The following is a 15,565-nucleotide window of genomic DNA, read 5'->3' on the forward strand; positions in this document are numbered from 1 at the left end:
CCGTTGCTTCATTTTTTTCCTACAGGATGCCCCTTTTCCCTACAACTCAGAACCCCTCAAAGGGATGGATCCTGACGGGGGGGGGTGGAGGGGCAAAGGCTCAAGCTCACACTGCCCTCAACAATGACAAGTCTGGTGGACAGAAAGTGAGAGAGGCGTGGGAGGGAGGCAATGCCCTGTGACTCTGGGAGACAGAGACCCAGAGGAGACGAAGTGCTAGTTGAAGTGGAATGACAGACGGAGGCCAGGTCATGACAGGCAAGCAGCTGTTTCTCGGGAGCATTTTGGAAATGTGCCCATAATAAGACAAGAATGTGGAGGCAGAAAGAGGTTTTTCAAAGATAGAAAAAGATAAGGTGGTCCATGGTCCATTCAGAGTTACTGCAACAGTCCAGGAAAGAAATTGTGGGGCTTCCTCCTTGCCACCACCCCCTCAAGTTGTCCCAGCATAAGAGCAGACGACCTCTGATTCGGCTACACAGGTCCCCAGGATGCTTTTCTCACTTTTTTCCTCTAGTATTTCAGGAGGCCTACCCCCACCATCACACTCAAAGATACAGCTTTACTCCCTCAGATGTCCTGATCCCCTGGTTGTTTTTCTATAGATTTCAGCTTCTAACACACAAAGCAATTGCTTTCAACATATTGTTTATCATTATTGTAATAGCATATTGTTTATTTAGTGTGTTGTTTACTCAGTGTCTCCCTTTACACCTAGAAATTTCGCTCTTGGAGGCTGGTCTTTTTCTGCAATGTTTCCTGCTGTATTCTGAACACCTGGAGGAGTATCTTATATACAGGTGATGCTAAACAAGCTTCAGATACAAAAATTAATAAGCAAACAAAGGCAGCGTGGGGATGATGGTTAGGAGACAGGGTTCTGTACACTCTGGTTGCTGTGGAACAGTCCTTTTCTACACTGTGACCATGTATTACTCTCATTGGTTAGTAAAAAAGCTTACATGCTGTAGCTGGGCAGAAAGTTGGGTGGGAAAGCCAAACTGAGAATGATGGGAAGAAAGAGGGAGGAGTCAGGGGAGACACGGGCCAGCTGCCCAGGAAGCAAGACATTCTAGAGGGCAGGTAAAGCCACTAGCTGTAGGGGACATTGTAACCACGCCTGCTAGGCTATGTCAGGGTGAGATAGGGAAGGTTTAAGAGTGAGGGGTGCACATTGGAGGCTCCTTCTTCCTTTTCATCATCGGCTTGCTATACTTACTCCTGCCCTGCCGGCTGGCTAGGTCGCTCTGTAAGTAAGGCATCTCCCTAATAAATACCCTTATATTTTTACCTGACTCCGTATTGGTAATTCCCCCATTAACTAGCCACATGGCAATACACAGATTAATAGAAACGGGTTCATTTAAATGTTAGAGTCAGCATTTATAAAATTCACATTGAGACTCTGAGTCGGTTAATTTGGGACCAGGTGGTCGGAGCAAGAAACTACCAATTACACTGGTAAAAAGAGAATTGGTTGCACTTGGTAGCTGAGTGAGAGTGACAGACACGATGCCAAGGTTTGTGACCTATCTGACCAGAGTGGGTCAGTTACCAGAAAAGAAAAATCCCAAAGAATGACTGTGAATGTAGCTATGTTAGAGCCCTGCCTAGCCTTATGGAGGGCCAGGGTTCAACCCCCAATGCCCTGAGGGGAAGTAGCGGAAGGGTGAGGAGAGGAGGCATCGAAAGGAGGAGAGGAAGAAGGAGAGAGAAAGACAAAAGTAGGCACATCACTTCTGCTTTGGCACACTTACAAAGGGCCACTGAGAGACTCACGCTACCTGGAGATTACTGCCCCCCCAACACACACACACAACGTACAGAAAAAGGAAGAGGCAGGAGACAAATTAAAAAGTAATGAATATCCAGAAGAGTGCTGAAGCCAAAGAAAATTAACAAATAGTCCAAGGAAGCTTGAAGCATGGCAAGACATCACAAGGCGATTACCTTAGACTCCCTTTTAACTGTTGAGACTACTTTATCTTCTGCTGGGTTTGGGGGCGGTGTGGAGGCACATACCTGTAATGCCAGCATTCAAGAGGAAGAGGGAAGACAATCACAGCAAGTTCCAGGCCAGCCAAGGTGACACGATGACACACGGTGAGACACCACCACAATAAAACCAAAATAGGGGGCTGGAAAATGACTCAGCAAGTAAAGGTATCTCCTTGCAAGGGCAGAGACCTAACTTTGATCCTCAGACCCCCATCAAGGTGGAAGGAGAGAGCCAAGCCCACAGGGCCGTTGTCTGACGTCCATGTGTGCACTGTAGCACACACACCAAACACTCTCTCATACACAAATAATAGCTCATTTAACTTAAAAAGACAATAAATAACATTTTCCTCAGAATATGGAGGCACTTGACAGTAACCCCAGCACTTGGAGGGTGGTGGTGGTAGCACTGTTGCAAGTTCGAGACCAGGCTAGTCTACATAGTGAGTTCCAAGCCAGCCGGGGTTACAGAGTGAAATTTTGTCTCAAAAAACAAAAACATAACAGCAACAAAGTAATATTTCCTCTTGAAAAAAAAAACCAAATGAAAATAAAAATGTTTTATACACTCAAAAGAAATGAGCTACATGCTTCTCTCGTTGTTTGTGGTTGATGCTGAGCCAAAGTTCCAAACTTTACCTCCCTCAGGAAGTCCCCAATATAGGGATTACCTTGGCCCCTCCCTAGAAGAGCTTCCTATATGACCATCAGTGCTTCAGCAAACAGGTATAGCCCTGGACAATGCTGGGAAACTAAAGAATAATGGTGGACCATAAGCCTGAGAGTTCAGTGTCAATGGCTGAGTGCTATCATCTCCAGGTCCTCTGGAGAGATAATCCAAGATCTCAGTAGATGTTAAAACCACAGACAGTGGGGCTGGAAAATGGCTCAGTGGTAAAGAGCAATGACTGCTCTGCCAGAGGACCTGGGTTCAATTCCCAGCACTCACAGGCAAAACATTAATGCAAACGAAAGTTTAAAAAAAAAAAAACAGAGATAGTATTAAATCCAAGATATATTAATTTGTCCTAAATATACATAGCAGTGATAAGGTTTAATTTATATATAATGTACGGAAAGTATTATGGTTTGTATCTGAAAAGTCCCTCCAACAAGACATGTGTGTTGAAGCTTGGCCTCCAATCTAAATAGAAGAGGGGCTTGGAGAAAATAATTGGATCATGGGGATTCTAACCGATGGGTTAATCCATATATGAGTTCATAATCTGACAGACTATTGGGGGTGATGGAAATGTAGGGGGAGGGAAGGAATTGGAGGGTAGGTCCCTTGGAGACATATCCTTTCAAACTATATTCTGTCTTCTCTCTTCAGACCCTTCTTCCCCACTCTCTCCTTGCTCTCTCTCCATTTAGTGTGTTTAGACTGAAGTCGATTCCAAGTTAACAAAAGAAAAAATTGAAGCCACTGATAAGGAGATAATGCTATAACAAGATACCATGAAGACCAAATAGATTGATAACAGGTAGTTTATTGGGGAAAAGTACTCCCTCAAGGCAGCCAGTGATCAGGTTTGCACCTGAGCAGGAAGGACCCTGAAATGCTGGTCATGCAAAAGACCACATGAACACAAGCCCTGCAGAGGGCTGGGAGAATGCAGAGCTCCCAGAGTGAGTCTTAGAAGACGTGAAGAAGGTGGGCAGTGGGAAGATCAGATGGTATGTAAAGGAGAAACCCTGATTAAGAGGTACCTCTGACCACGCCCACTCTGACCACTAGGGCGTGGTCAGAGTTCCATAACAACGGTTTAAGAAGGAGGGAGGTGCCCACCAGGCTCTCTTTTGCCTGGGTGAGCTGACTAGGAAGCATTTCAGGGTCCTTCCTGCTCAGGTGCAAACCTGGTCACTGGCTGCCTTGCGGGAGTACTTTTCCCCAATAAACTACCTGTTATCAATCTATTTCTGACTCCATTTTGTAAACGCCTATAATGGTAGACACAGGTTTCCAGACTAAAAGGCAGCTGGAGGCACAAGCTTGGAATAGGAACCAACACATGAGAACAAAGAACTCCCTCTGTCTTTCCCTAATCTACAGCTCCATCCTGAGGCCTGGGAGCTGCTCACACCTGGACATACCCTCGGGACTTCACTAATGCCCAAAGCAAGCTGATCACTTGCTTTTTCTCAATTTAACAGACTGTTCACAAATGAACATACCCTCAGGACCAGCCACACACATCCTCACTAACACCCAAAGCAAGCTGATCACTTGCTACTTCTCAATGTAACAAATTTGATTCTATCACCATTGCTTTCCTGTGACTTAACCCAATGCCACCTCTGACACTGCACAGCCACTATGATAAACAAGTCTTTTTTACAGCTTGAAGGTGCTTGTGGTCAAAAGCAAAATGAACCCCAAGTTCTCATCCAGCCCCAAATTCCTTTTTCTCTTAAGTGAAGAGCTTAGGGCAGCCCATTTAAGAACATGGGATTTCCTTTCTCTAAAGTGGAGACCATGGCAATATGTGCCTCAATGATACATAAAGTTTGATAATAGCACAGTCCCTAATTAAGCAACTATGTTAGAATGCTTAATAAAGAGAGACATCTATGTGTATATGCACATGTTCTATATAGGGAAAGACATATAGGGTAACTATCCCTCATCCGAAATGCTTGGTACCACAAGTGTTTTGGATTTCAGATCTGGGACATTTGCATATACATGGCACATCTCAGAGATAGAAACCTATTACATCTGAACATAAAATTCATTTTTGCAATTTTGTTGCATGTACTGCTTCTGACATGTGGCCAAAAGGAAATGTTATGCAATATTCTAGAATGCTTTTCACATGAACGTGTGTGTGTGTGTGTGTGTGTTGTTTTTGTTTTGTTGGTTGGTTGATTGGTTGGTTGGTTTGGTTTGGTTTTGGTGTTGGCTTTGGCTTTGGTTTTTTTGGTGTGGACTTTTTTTGACTGTGGCATCATTTTGATACCCCAAAAGTTCCTGATTCTGGAGTGTTTGATTTCATATTTCTAGACTGTTTTTATTAGGGGTGCTGGGAGTAGCATATATGCAATTAATGCATCTTTGGAACTTAGCAACAGGTCTATATTTAGATGCCCAAGAGTAAAAACCCAGCTCCACCACTGAAACAAATTCATGAATTTATTGATCACTGGGAGGGTACAGAAAAGTGAAAGATATACTCCTAGACAGCAGAGATAAACCCTAGTCCTCAGAAATATACTGCCAAGTCCTCAGAAAGTGGCAGAGACAGCTACGTGAAAATGAGTTAGCTAACATCAAAGCAAAGAATCCGGGTGCCACAAGAGCCCAGCTCAAAGATCTGTTCCAATTTGGAAGTGAGAAGCCTTAAGTAAATTGCTGAATTTGGGGGGCAGGTGGCATAGCTCAGTGGTAGAGTACACACTTAGCCCGCATGAAGCCCTTAGTTTGACACCCAGAATCCAAAACCAAGAAACAAAAGCTGAAGCTGAACATTTTATTGATTGCTCGAATCTCCATAAACTAAAGCTTACCATTTATTTATACCATTGTGGGGATATTGTGGAGACTAAGTGTGATCAAGCATTGAAAGCAGCAGCATACACTATAGTATTTATGAGATCAAGATCACACACTAAATTATAAACCAAAAAATAAGGACAATGCTGGTGTGTTAAGAGCCAAAAGAGAAAGGTGACTAAAATAAACCTCCCAAAATTCTTCAAAGAGGGTGAGCAGAATTGCCTTTGGTCTTGAAGACCCAGCTGCACTCTGAGTAGGTGATGGCACAGAAGAGCACTGAACCTCTACAAGGTGACATGAGGAAGCTGACACTTGAACCCTTGTGTACACAATGCTTCAGACAGTGGTATAGACATTGCTCAACAAAATTGAAAATTGACTTTAAGGACCTCTGTGATCCAGCCATTCCACCCCCAGACATTCATGTGAAGGGATTGAAATCAGGAACTTAAGAAGAAATCTGCACCCCCAAGTTTACCCCACCATTATACTCAATGGACAAGATTTGAAAAGAATGTAGGTAGCTGTGGACTGGTGAAGAAATAAATAGTACGTGATGCCAGAAGGCAAAGCTGCAATATTCAAAGATTTGGATGAGCAGTGTGGACACAACTCATTTTGTGAAATATGAAATAAGTCGGACACAGAAGACAAGTCACTCATATGAAGTATTGTCTAAAGGCAAAAGCAGCCTATAGAATGCTGATGGCCAGGCACTAAGAGGAGAAGAAATGGGGATTTGCTAATTTATAGGTATAAAAGAACAGTAAGTCCTAGAAACATGTTGTACAACAATGGGGAGTTATTGTTGTTAATAATGCTGTGTCGTACATGTAAAGATTCTAGCTAGATCTCATGTTAAGTCTTACCACAATAAAATAAAATTAAAAACAGAGAGAGACTAAGCCAGCTGCAGTGGAGCTTAGAGATCACTTAGGGAAGCCCTGAACTTCGAAGTTCTACCTGCTGCCTCCCACTCAGCCACCTTGATCTCAAGCTGGAGGGCTCCACCTTCTCAAGAGTGTGGGCCTATGTCCTCATCCAGCACTGAGGGGTATCGGATACCATTTCATCTTTGTTGCAAAACTAGCATTTGCAGCTAAGCCACCATCTCAAGATACAATCTGAGATCAGGTATGTGTCCAAGGCCACTCCCAGACACAGGCCAAAGCTCAGCCTGAAGGTGAGAGACAGCAGCACCAAAGACTGTCCCTTTATTACACATTTCTGTCTGAAGACATTTTCCAAGCTCACAGTAACAACAGGAATGGATGGGCAGGGTCTATAAAGTGCAAGCCACAAAACCATGAGGACCCAAGTTCAATCCCATGTAAAACTCTGGGCATAATCCATGTAATCGCAGAGTCATGTCCCCAGCCTATCTTGATTGCTGAACCCCAAGTCATCATGAGAGACCCTGTCTCAAAAACAAGGTGAATGGCCCTGAGGAACAATACACATGCATACACATAAGCACATATGCAAGTGTACACACACACACACAACACACACACACACACACACACACACACACACACACACACACACACACACGCACGCACCTACATCTCAGATCCACCCAGAGCTTCAGTATTTGGCCTTCAGTGAGGTAAGACCTTGGCAATGTCTCAGGCCAGAGGTTGGCCATGGGGTCAAGAATCAGAAAACCCAGTAGAGACTGTGGTTGGGCTGGGAGATAGCTGCAGCCAGCTGAGCCAGTCGAGAGACCAAGGAAGCCATGTAAATGGAAAGGCGTAGAAATGTGAGAGGGGTCGTGGCATTTGGCGCAATATTCTTAATGTAACTTGCCAAGAGTTCTTAGCTGTGAGTCTCAGATACACAGACTGCTCCAAGAAGCACCTGATCTCCTGAAGTTAAAGCCAAGACTTCTTTTTCTCATGTTAGCTGCCACACTGAAAGGCTAAATTCACTTAGCGCGCATGTGTGTGTGTGTGTGTGTGTGTGTGTGTGTGTGTGTGTGTGTGTGTGTGTGTGTTATGTGTGTGTGTGTGTGTGTGTGTGTGTGGTGTTGTGTGTGTGTGTGTGTGTGTGTTTGTGTGTGTGTGTACACTTGCATATGTGCTTATTGTATGCGTGTGTATTGTTCCTCAGGGCCATTCACCTTGTTTTTGAGACAGGGTCTCTCATGATGACTTGGGGTTGTGCTGGAGGACTGTGAACATGTCCATTATATGTACATGTGTGCCTGCGTGTGAGGCTAAAGAACAGCCTTCGCTGCTGTTCCTTAGGCAAACTCACCTTGTTTTTGAGGTTCTCTCACTCACCAGGCATGCTGAGTACAGAGTCCTGGGGACCCACCAGTATAGGACTCCCCTATACTGGGATTACAAATGGCCACCGCCGCAACTGGATTTTTTTTTTTTTAAGGTGGGTCCTGGGTATGGAACGCAAGTCCTCATGCTTGCAAACCAAGCATTTCACTGACTGAGTTATCTTCCCCACACTCAAAATTGTTTTGTTAGATGAAACAAAGTTGCTTCGTGCAAACAAGGACCCATATATTGGAGAAGAGGCCGGATCCCGCCTTAAAAGTTAGAACCCGAGTGTCCCCAGTAGAAAGTCGACAGATTTGATTCCTTGTCTTTGCATTTAAAAAAAATACCTAGTTATTAAGAATTTGCAAATAACCTTCAGAGGAGGAATAATGAGAGTTATTTTAAAAGCCACAATGAGGGAGTCAGATTTCTTTCTAGCAGGTGTGTCACCCTTCACAAAGAGGAGAAGCCCGTGGGAGGGGGCTCATCACTCTCGCCTCAGGGAACATTGTGAGGGAGTCAGCACGCTGGGATTCCGATCAATTTTTCTCACTTTCCCCCTCAGAAATCCCTCTGAGGGGTCTCCCCAGTCACATAAAACTGACAGGATCTTTTAGCTCATGGTGCCATCTCTGAGAGACTGTTATAGGTTGAAGACTGTTCCCAAATTCATATATTGAAGTCTTCAGCCTCAGTATCTCTGAACATAACTGATTTGAGAAGTGGGGTGATAAGGACCAGGTGTGGGGGGATACGCATGCAATCCCACCCAGCAATTGACAGTCAGAGGCAGGAGGATCAAGCAGTTGGAGCCAGTCTGCATTACATAGCAAGTTCCTGGATTAAAAAACCAAAGGCTGGGTCTGGCACAATGGCTCAGTGGGTAATGGTGCTTGCAACCAAGCCTTATAAGCCAAGTTCAATCCCTGGGAGCCATATGCTGTGAGGAGAGAGCTGACTCCCAAAGGTTGTCCTGTGGCTTCTACATGTGTGTGGAATGAAGGTGCACATAAACTAAAAAATGCAATAAAAGAATATTTTTAATTGAAAGAGGAAACCAAGGGCCAGTGGTAGAACATGTCCTCAACCCCCAATGACCTAATCACACACACACACACAGAGAGAGAGAGAGAGAGAGAGAGAGAGAGAGAGAGAGAGAGAGGGAGAGAGAGAGAGAAAGAGAGAGAGAGAGAGAGAGAGAGAGAGAGAGAGAGAGAGAGCAAATGAAGTCATATGCATAGGTCCTGCTCCAGTACAATTAGTGTCCTTATGAGCAGAGGACTGTACCCTAGTTGAGAAGATGATGAGATGGCAGAGAACAGCTATCTACAAACCAAGAGGAGGGGCTGCAGAGGAACCCATCCCTGCTATAACTGAGCTCAGATTTAATCTCAAGGACTATGAGAAAGTGTCTTTCTGTTATTTAAACCACTCAGCCCGAATGGAGTTTCTGCTGTAAACTTTCACCCTGCTCAATGTCCCTCAAGAGATAAAGGACAGTCACATCCATCCCCACCCTGCTCCCAGGAAGACCAGCTTCCAGTTCCTCTCAAGATAAAAAGAATCAGCCTGGTCTCGTTCCCAGGTGACACAGAAATGCCATAAAATCAGGCCACCACTGGGCCCCTGGATGACCCTGAGTTGGCCTCCTAGATGCACATGCTCCAGGCTGAAACCTGACAGGGGGTGAGACAAGGACCCACAGCATCAAAGCGATGGCTTTGATGGTTCTGACAACCCACCTACCACACCCACGCTGCTCCTCAAATTAAGGAGCTGTCACTCACAGTGGAAGATCTCAGGGGCTGGAATTTTCCTTTACACTAGAGAAGGCTCCCAGGGGGGCATTCAAAACCAGTGCTTTCCTACACTGAGATGGGAAAAGCGACCAGAAACCACAGGGTTGTTCTTCGAATCGAGGAATGTGTGACCTTGCAAATAAGTTATGGTCAGCTCAACTCAGTAGATTAAAGACATATACCAGCACTCTGTGTATACTCTGGTATATGGTGATCTTGACCCAAAATCTGCTCTTGCTACCCTGTTCTTAGACCAGCAAGGCATTGCAGGCAACCCCAGCTAAGGACAGCAGTGAGCAGCTTCTACTGCTTCCGCTTATGTGTCTTGTACATCTCACACCTAGCCACTAAATCCTGTCCCATTGGAAAGTCCTCCAAACCACTCTGAACGATAGTCTCTGCCTCAGTTGGCTCACAGCCTTCAACATGTTCTCCAGATCATTCTCCTAAGTGATGAGATTAGGCATTCACTCACCATGTCTGTACTTCCCCTTCTTTATTTGTTAAAGACGTGTCCAGTGCCTGGTAGAGTATTAATTAGTATTTCATGCTAGTAAAATCCCAATTGTTGCCCAGTGTCTCCAGGGACCACTATTTCAAATGTATGTTCAAATCACCTAACAAGTTCTTCTAGAAAGACCAATGCTTGGGCTGGGGATGTAGCTTGGTTGGTAGGGCGCCTGCCTACAGTGCATGAAACCCTGGGTTTAACTCCCAGCACCACATAAACTGGCCATGGTGACACACATCTGTAATATCAGCACTTGGGAGGTGAAGGCTGGAGGATCAGAAGCTTGAGGTTATTCTCCACTGCCAGCCTGAGATACATCAGTCCCTGGCTTGGTATCAGCATTTTCGAAGACGCAGCCAGTATCAAGAAGCACTCATGCTCTCTCATCAGAATTGCCCCTGTAGCATGTAAACTAGCCCATCGTATTCATCTCTGGTTTTAAAGACATCAAACAGCATCTCATTAAACAAAGAAAGCATCAGATCTTCACCATGTCATGTGAGCACCCCAGCTGTGAGCCTCTCTTTCCTCCTGCCTTCCCATCCACCCACCTCAACACCCAACCCATGCCCACTCTGGGCTGGTGAACTGGCCTCAAGGAGCCTTTCATATTGATAGGCTATCCTACATGTCTGCATTTTATATCAGCCTAAAATGTTGCTCATCTTCCTCCTTTCCTGGAAAAACATTAGTAGTTTTTCCTAACTCAGTTACAAGCCTCCTTATGAAGCCTTACTCCCCGATCCCAAACAGCTTACTTCTCCCACACGGGTGCAGCCCCCAACAATGTCTGCCACAACCATGCACCACCTGTCTCCTTGTTTATCCAATATGTCTTTGTCACCGGACTCATAGCTCCTTGGCACCTGGCACCCAGGGTTTCAATTTGTATACCAAAGAAAAAAGGATGGTATGAGAGTGATACCTTCATCTGCCTCAGCCTCCTTAACACCCCTGCTTCTCAGTCCCTGCCTAAGCAGAAGTGAGATGCCAGAAGCCACACAGAAAAGCCAAGTCACCTAGCAGAAGGCTCCTTCCCATGGCATCAAGGAATCCCCAGGGCACTGGTAAGTGAAAATGGCTAGGAAGGTGACTATGGCATCGCTGAGGTATATGGAGCAGTACCAGAGCAAGGGCCCATGGGGCCAGAGCTATTCATCTGTGTTCTTCAGTTCACCACATGTCATCAGCTAATCCCACAGTGAAGGCCTGGCGGGTGGGTCTCCAACTTTCTGTCACATTTGTCTTTTGAGCCAAGGTCTCACACTCACTACGTATCTGCGATGGCTAGTTTTTGTGTCAACTTGACACGAGCAAGGGTCATTTTGGAAGAAGGAATCTTAATAAACGAAAGGTCTCAATAGGATTGGCCTGTGGGCCAGCCTATAGGGCATTTTCTTGGTTAAGGACTAATGTGGGAAGACCCAGCTCACTGGAGGAAGTGCTATCCCTGAGCTGGTGCTCCTGGATGCTGTAAGACACCGGGGTGAGCAAGCACTGGAGAGCAATCCAGTAAGCGGTGCCCCTCTATGGCCTCTTCCTCAGTTCTTACCTCCAGGTTTCTGCCCTGACTTCCCTCAGTGATGAACTGCTACCTGGAAGTGTGAGATAAAACAAACCCTTCCCTCCACAAGCTGCTTTGGTCAGGGTGTTTTATCACAACAAAGTAATCCCAACTAACACAGTAGCCAAGGCTGCCTTTGAGCTTCCCATTCACCTGCCTCCACCTTCCAAGTGCTGGGATTACAAGCATGCACCCCCATAACGAGTGTGCGAGTGTGCGTGGTGCCAAGGAGTGAATCCAGGGCTTCGTGCATATTAATTAGACATGCTGCTGACTGAGCCACATACCCAGGCCTCTGCACCCCTTGAACAAGCCCTGATATCCCAGATGAGTGGCAACTGGGCCAAAGGGCATTCTCTCCTGACACTGCATTGAGCTTGAGGTAGACCTGTACGATAGGAACCTTTGACTCACAGGAGGAGGAACACTATCATTCTCTCTGCCTTTGGGAAGAGCCCCATTTCTAGGGTGTCTGGAGATATGAGGGGGTACAGAGACCTGTAAATTGATTCGCTTAACTCTGGGGAAAAAAAAAATATCTCGTTACTCATTCGGGCCACCCCAGTGGTCGTCTTAATTTACAATAGGCCATGTCACTTGTCTGTTCCAGACTTTGCCATGGTTCCTTGGGGTAGGTAGGGGATCAAACTGCCCTCAAGGCATTCTAAGGCCTCATTATCGTTGTTATTGTCCCCTCCGTCTCCTTCTACCTTTGTGCCCTCTCCTGGGCTTTAAAATATGTCTTCTGCAAGACAACATTACCTCAAACTCACCAGATTTCCTGTGCATTTGTGCCTGGAAACCCTGGGGACATGTTGTTCTCTGTACCCTCTATCTATTTTTCTATCATCTATCTATCTATCTATCTATCTATCTATCTATCTATCTCTGCCTAGACTCTCCCATTTACCCTTCAGTTCTCAGCTCTGGGTCCCCCAAACACACAAGCCTTCTCACAACCTCCTCACCTATTCTACACCATAGGAAAACTCCAACCACTGTACCACACCTGCACAGAGAGAGCCACTCCTGCATTGTTTCCAAGGTCCGCCTTTCTAAGCCCTTCTCTGTAAGGGATACTAGCCACTGTCTGACAAAATAAATGAGATAATGCCTGGGAAGCCTTGCCCACCTTGGACACAGCACACATCATAACACACAATGAATGAGTGGGGCATTGTTCCTGCACCTGGGTCCACATTCTGCTGGTCCGAGCCCTTCCCTAAAAGTCTGACTGTCTAGCTCGGGTGGATAATGGCTGAGGATCTCCTACCACAGGCTTCTGAGGCTCTGTGGCGCTCTGTTCTGCCCATTGGCCTAAGGGGCTCTGTGATCCAACCCAGGACCCCAGTGTACACAGATGGGATGCAGACAGGATCCTTGCCAGCACAGGACAAACAGGGAAGCAATGCTGTGGGCGAGGAGGACAGAGTCTGTAAACCTAGGGAAGGAAGTCACTTCCCCATGGAGTCAGAAGAGCCTGCTTCACAGAGTGGGAGTTTGGCAGAGGGGGAGAGGGATGTTCCCATGGATGCCTGGAAGGGTATGTGGTTCCTAGAGAAATGAGAACATTCATGATCGACAGCTCCGAGTGCTTGGGCTGCTTTGCTCTTATTCTGGGAGGGTAGGAGTGGAAGCTGGCTGAGAGGTAGAGACAGGGAGATAGTGGCATCAGGACCCCGAGCAGCCAGGCTGTAAAGGGTGGACAGTATCCCATGAGCCCAGGAAGCCAACTGGGAGGGGAGGATCATATGAAAGAGGTCACTCAGTTTGCAAAAGAAAACCAACGTGTATGAAGGATGCCGTGGAGGAGGGGGAGGCAATGAGGTACATGAAGCAGGCTGGGAGCAGAGGCTATGTGGAAGAACAGGCTGGGGGCGGAGGGGGGAGGTAAAGGGGAGATGAAATAGAGGGCAGCGACTGAGGTAGAGGTGAGGAAGGTGGAATGGAGAGGAGAAGAGGACAGGCTGGGGAGGAGGGGAGGAAGGATGGGTGGAGGTAAGATACGCTGAGATCAGGGGGAAGGAGACTGGAGAGCAAGACAGCACTCAGAAAGCCAAGGGAGTGGATGCTTGTGATTCAGTGAGCACATGAGTGCTCCAGACAGGTCCTGTAAGCCTCCAAGCCAGAGCCGTCCTGCACGGGAGGAGAAGACAACAGCTGGGACACAATCCCAAGATAAGTGTTTTACTTTTGAACAGCAGACTTGGGCAGCTTCTTGTCCTTTTAGGAGCTGGGAGCTGGCTGTTTTCACTCGTCTGAGTGAGACAGTATTGCTTCTGTTCTCGGCATAATACCCTCACACCTCTTCTACCTGGCTTCGTGAAGATGACCGGCTATGATGAATGCCCCGATGTGCCCAGGACTGCCCCTCTTTCACCATCTTGTAGATTAGGACAGTTAGTCACCAACTGTACCCAGTTGCTAAGCCCCAGCTGCTCAAGGCAGGACCCAGCTTGTCACAAAGTATCGGGCTAATTCTCCTCAACAGGATAATCCTAAAACGAGCACTGCACAGTGAAAAGTGGCATGAGCCAGAGGTAGGACACACAAGCGACCTGAGACCTAATCCTGAGGAAGTCTCTTCCCACGCTTTCTAACTCAAAAGCCCAGAACGAAATGAACCACTTTGTCCCCAGACACACCACCCGATAGGTACATTCCACCTCCCACATGTCCATGGTGGACGGACACCCTGTGCTGGCCATTTGCCATCGACAGGAAAAGGTTCAGACTGTACAGAAAATACACATATTGTCATCCTCGGGCGGGGCGGGGGGGGGACTCTCAATCTCTCAGATCGCAACATTTTCCTGTTCTTTTAAACACACACACACACACACACACACACACACGGCGCAGGGCGGCGCGCGGGGGGGGGGGATCCTGCCATTTGGTATTGGGGAAAATTCTCAAAATGTTCATTTAATAGCTGATACCTTGTAACAATATCAGCTGTCTCAAATCCCCGCGCAGCCTCTAGCACCCTCCTCTGTGAGTAACAGGTTGTTTTCGGCCTCCAGCCGACCATCACAGCTGCCTTCAAATTCTCTACTATAAACAGTTTACGCGAAAATCATTATAGTTTTTAAATGCAACACATATAGCAAAGAAGTCATTTAGTAAAATTGAGCAGCGTGGACCGACCGTAGAGGGACACCCTCTGCCCCTGCCCAATCTTCCCTTGGACACTCCACATATTGGGTCCCCGCCCACTTGCCAGAGTCCAGGTGGGGGACACCCAGGGTACCTTTTGGAGAAAAGCCATCCTCGGCCTGTACTGCTGGCCTTGGTGTCGGATCGTCATTCTGGACCCTGGATGAATTCACGACCACAGCACCAGTGGGAGCGAAGAGGGGAAACCCCCAAGTTCACAACCAGCCTGGTCCGCCCCAGCCTGGGCGTGGACCGAGAGGCGCAGAGAGCGGAGCGCGCAGGGCCCAGAATGTCGCCCGCCGCCCCTCGACTCTCCCTCGCACCCGCCGACATGCAAAGCAGCTGGAATTCGCGCCAACCAATCAGCGAGCTGCGCCACGCGCTCATTAGCATGCAGTGCGCGGGCTCCCACTTGCCACCAGGGGGCGGCGTCCCGCTCCACCTGGACCAAACGTCAGGTAGGAAGGGCCGATCAGGGATGCTGAAACCTGTCCCAAGGCGTGTGAGCCTTGCTAACCTAGGAGGAGTTTGTACAGAAGCGGGACAAAGCACTCACCGACCGACAAAACTCAGAGGAAATGGGTCTTTGCCGTGCCAGCTTGCTGAAGAGTTGGGCATCTTTGGATAAGTTAATGTTAACAATTCCTTGAGGGAGAAATAAACATTTGAAACAGGTTCATGATACCCAATAGGAGTGTCCATCAAGCTTTTAATAGATAAATGAGTAACGCTGTGACTGATCTTAAATAAATATTTAAGAAAAAA

General features: G+C 46.9%; 1 protein-coding gene across 1 annotated transcript in view; it reads right to left on the bottom strand.

Moving 5' to 3' along the window:
• The window catches only part of Rgs9 (regulator of G protein signaling 9), a 70,902-nt gene extending 55,792 nt beyond the window's left edge, over positions 1–15,110 (bottom strand). Inside the window, exon 1 of the mRNA XM_027425830.2 lies at positions 14,895–15,110. Coding sequence (XP_027281631.1) covers positions 14,895–14,951 — 57 coding nt within the window. The 5' untranslated portion in view covers positions 14,952–15,110. The remainder of the gene's footprint in view (positions 1–14,894) is intronic.
• Between the last annotated feature and the right edge of the window lie 455 nt (positions 15,111–15,565).

The sequence above is a fragment of the Cricetulus griseus genome, chromosome 7 (assembly GCF_003668045.3).
Source record: "Cricetulus griseus strain 17A/GY chromosome 7, alternate assembly CriGri-PICRH-1.0, whole genome shotgun sequence".
NCBI classification, from domain to species: domain Eukaryota; kingdom Metazoa; phylum Chordata; class Mammalia; order Rodentia; family Cricetidae; genus Cricetulus; species Cricetulus griseus.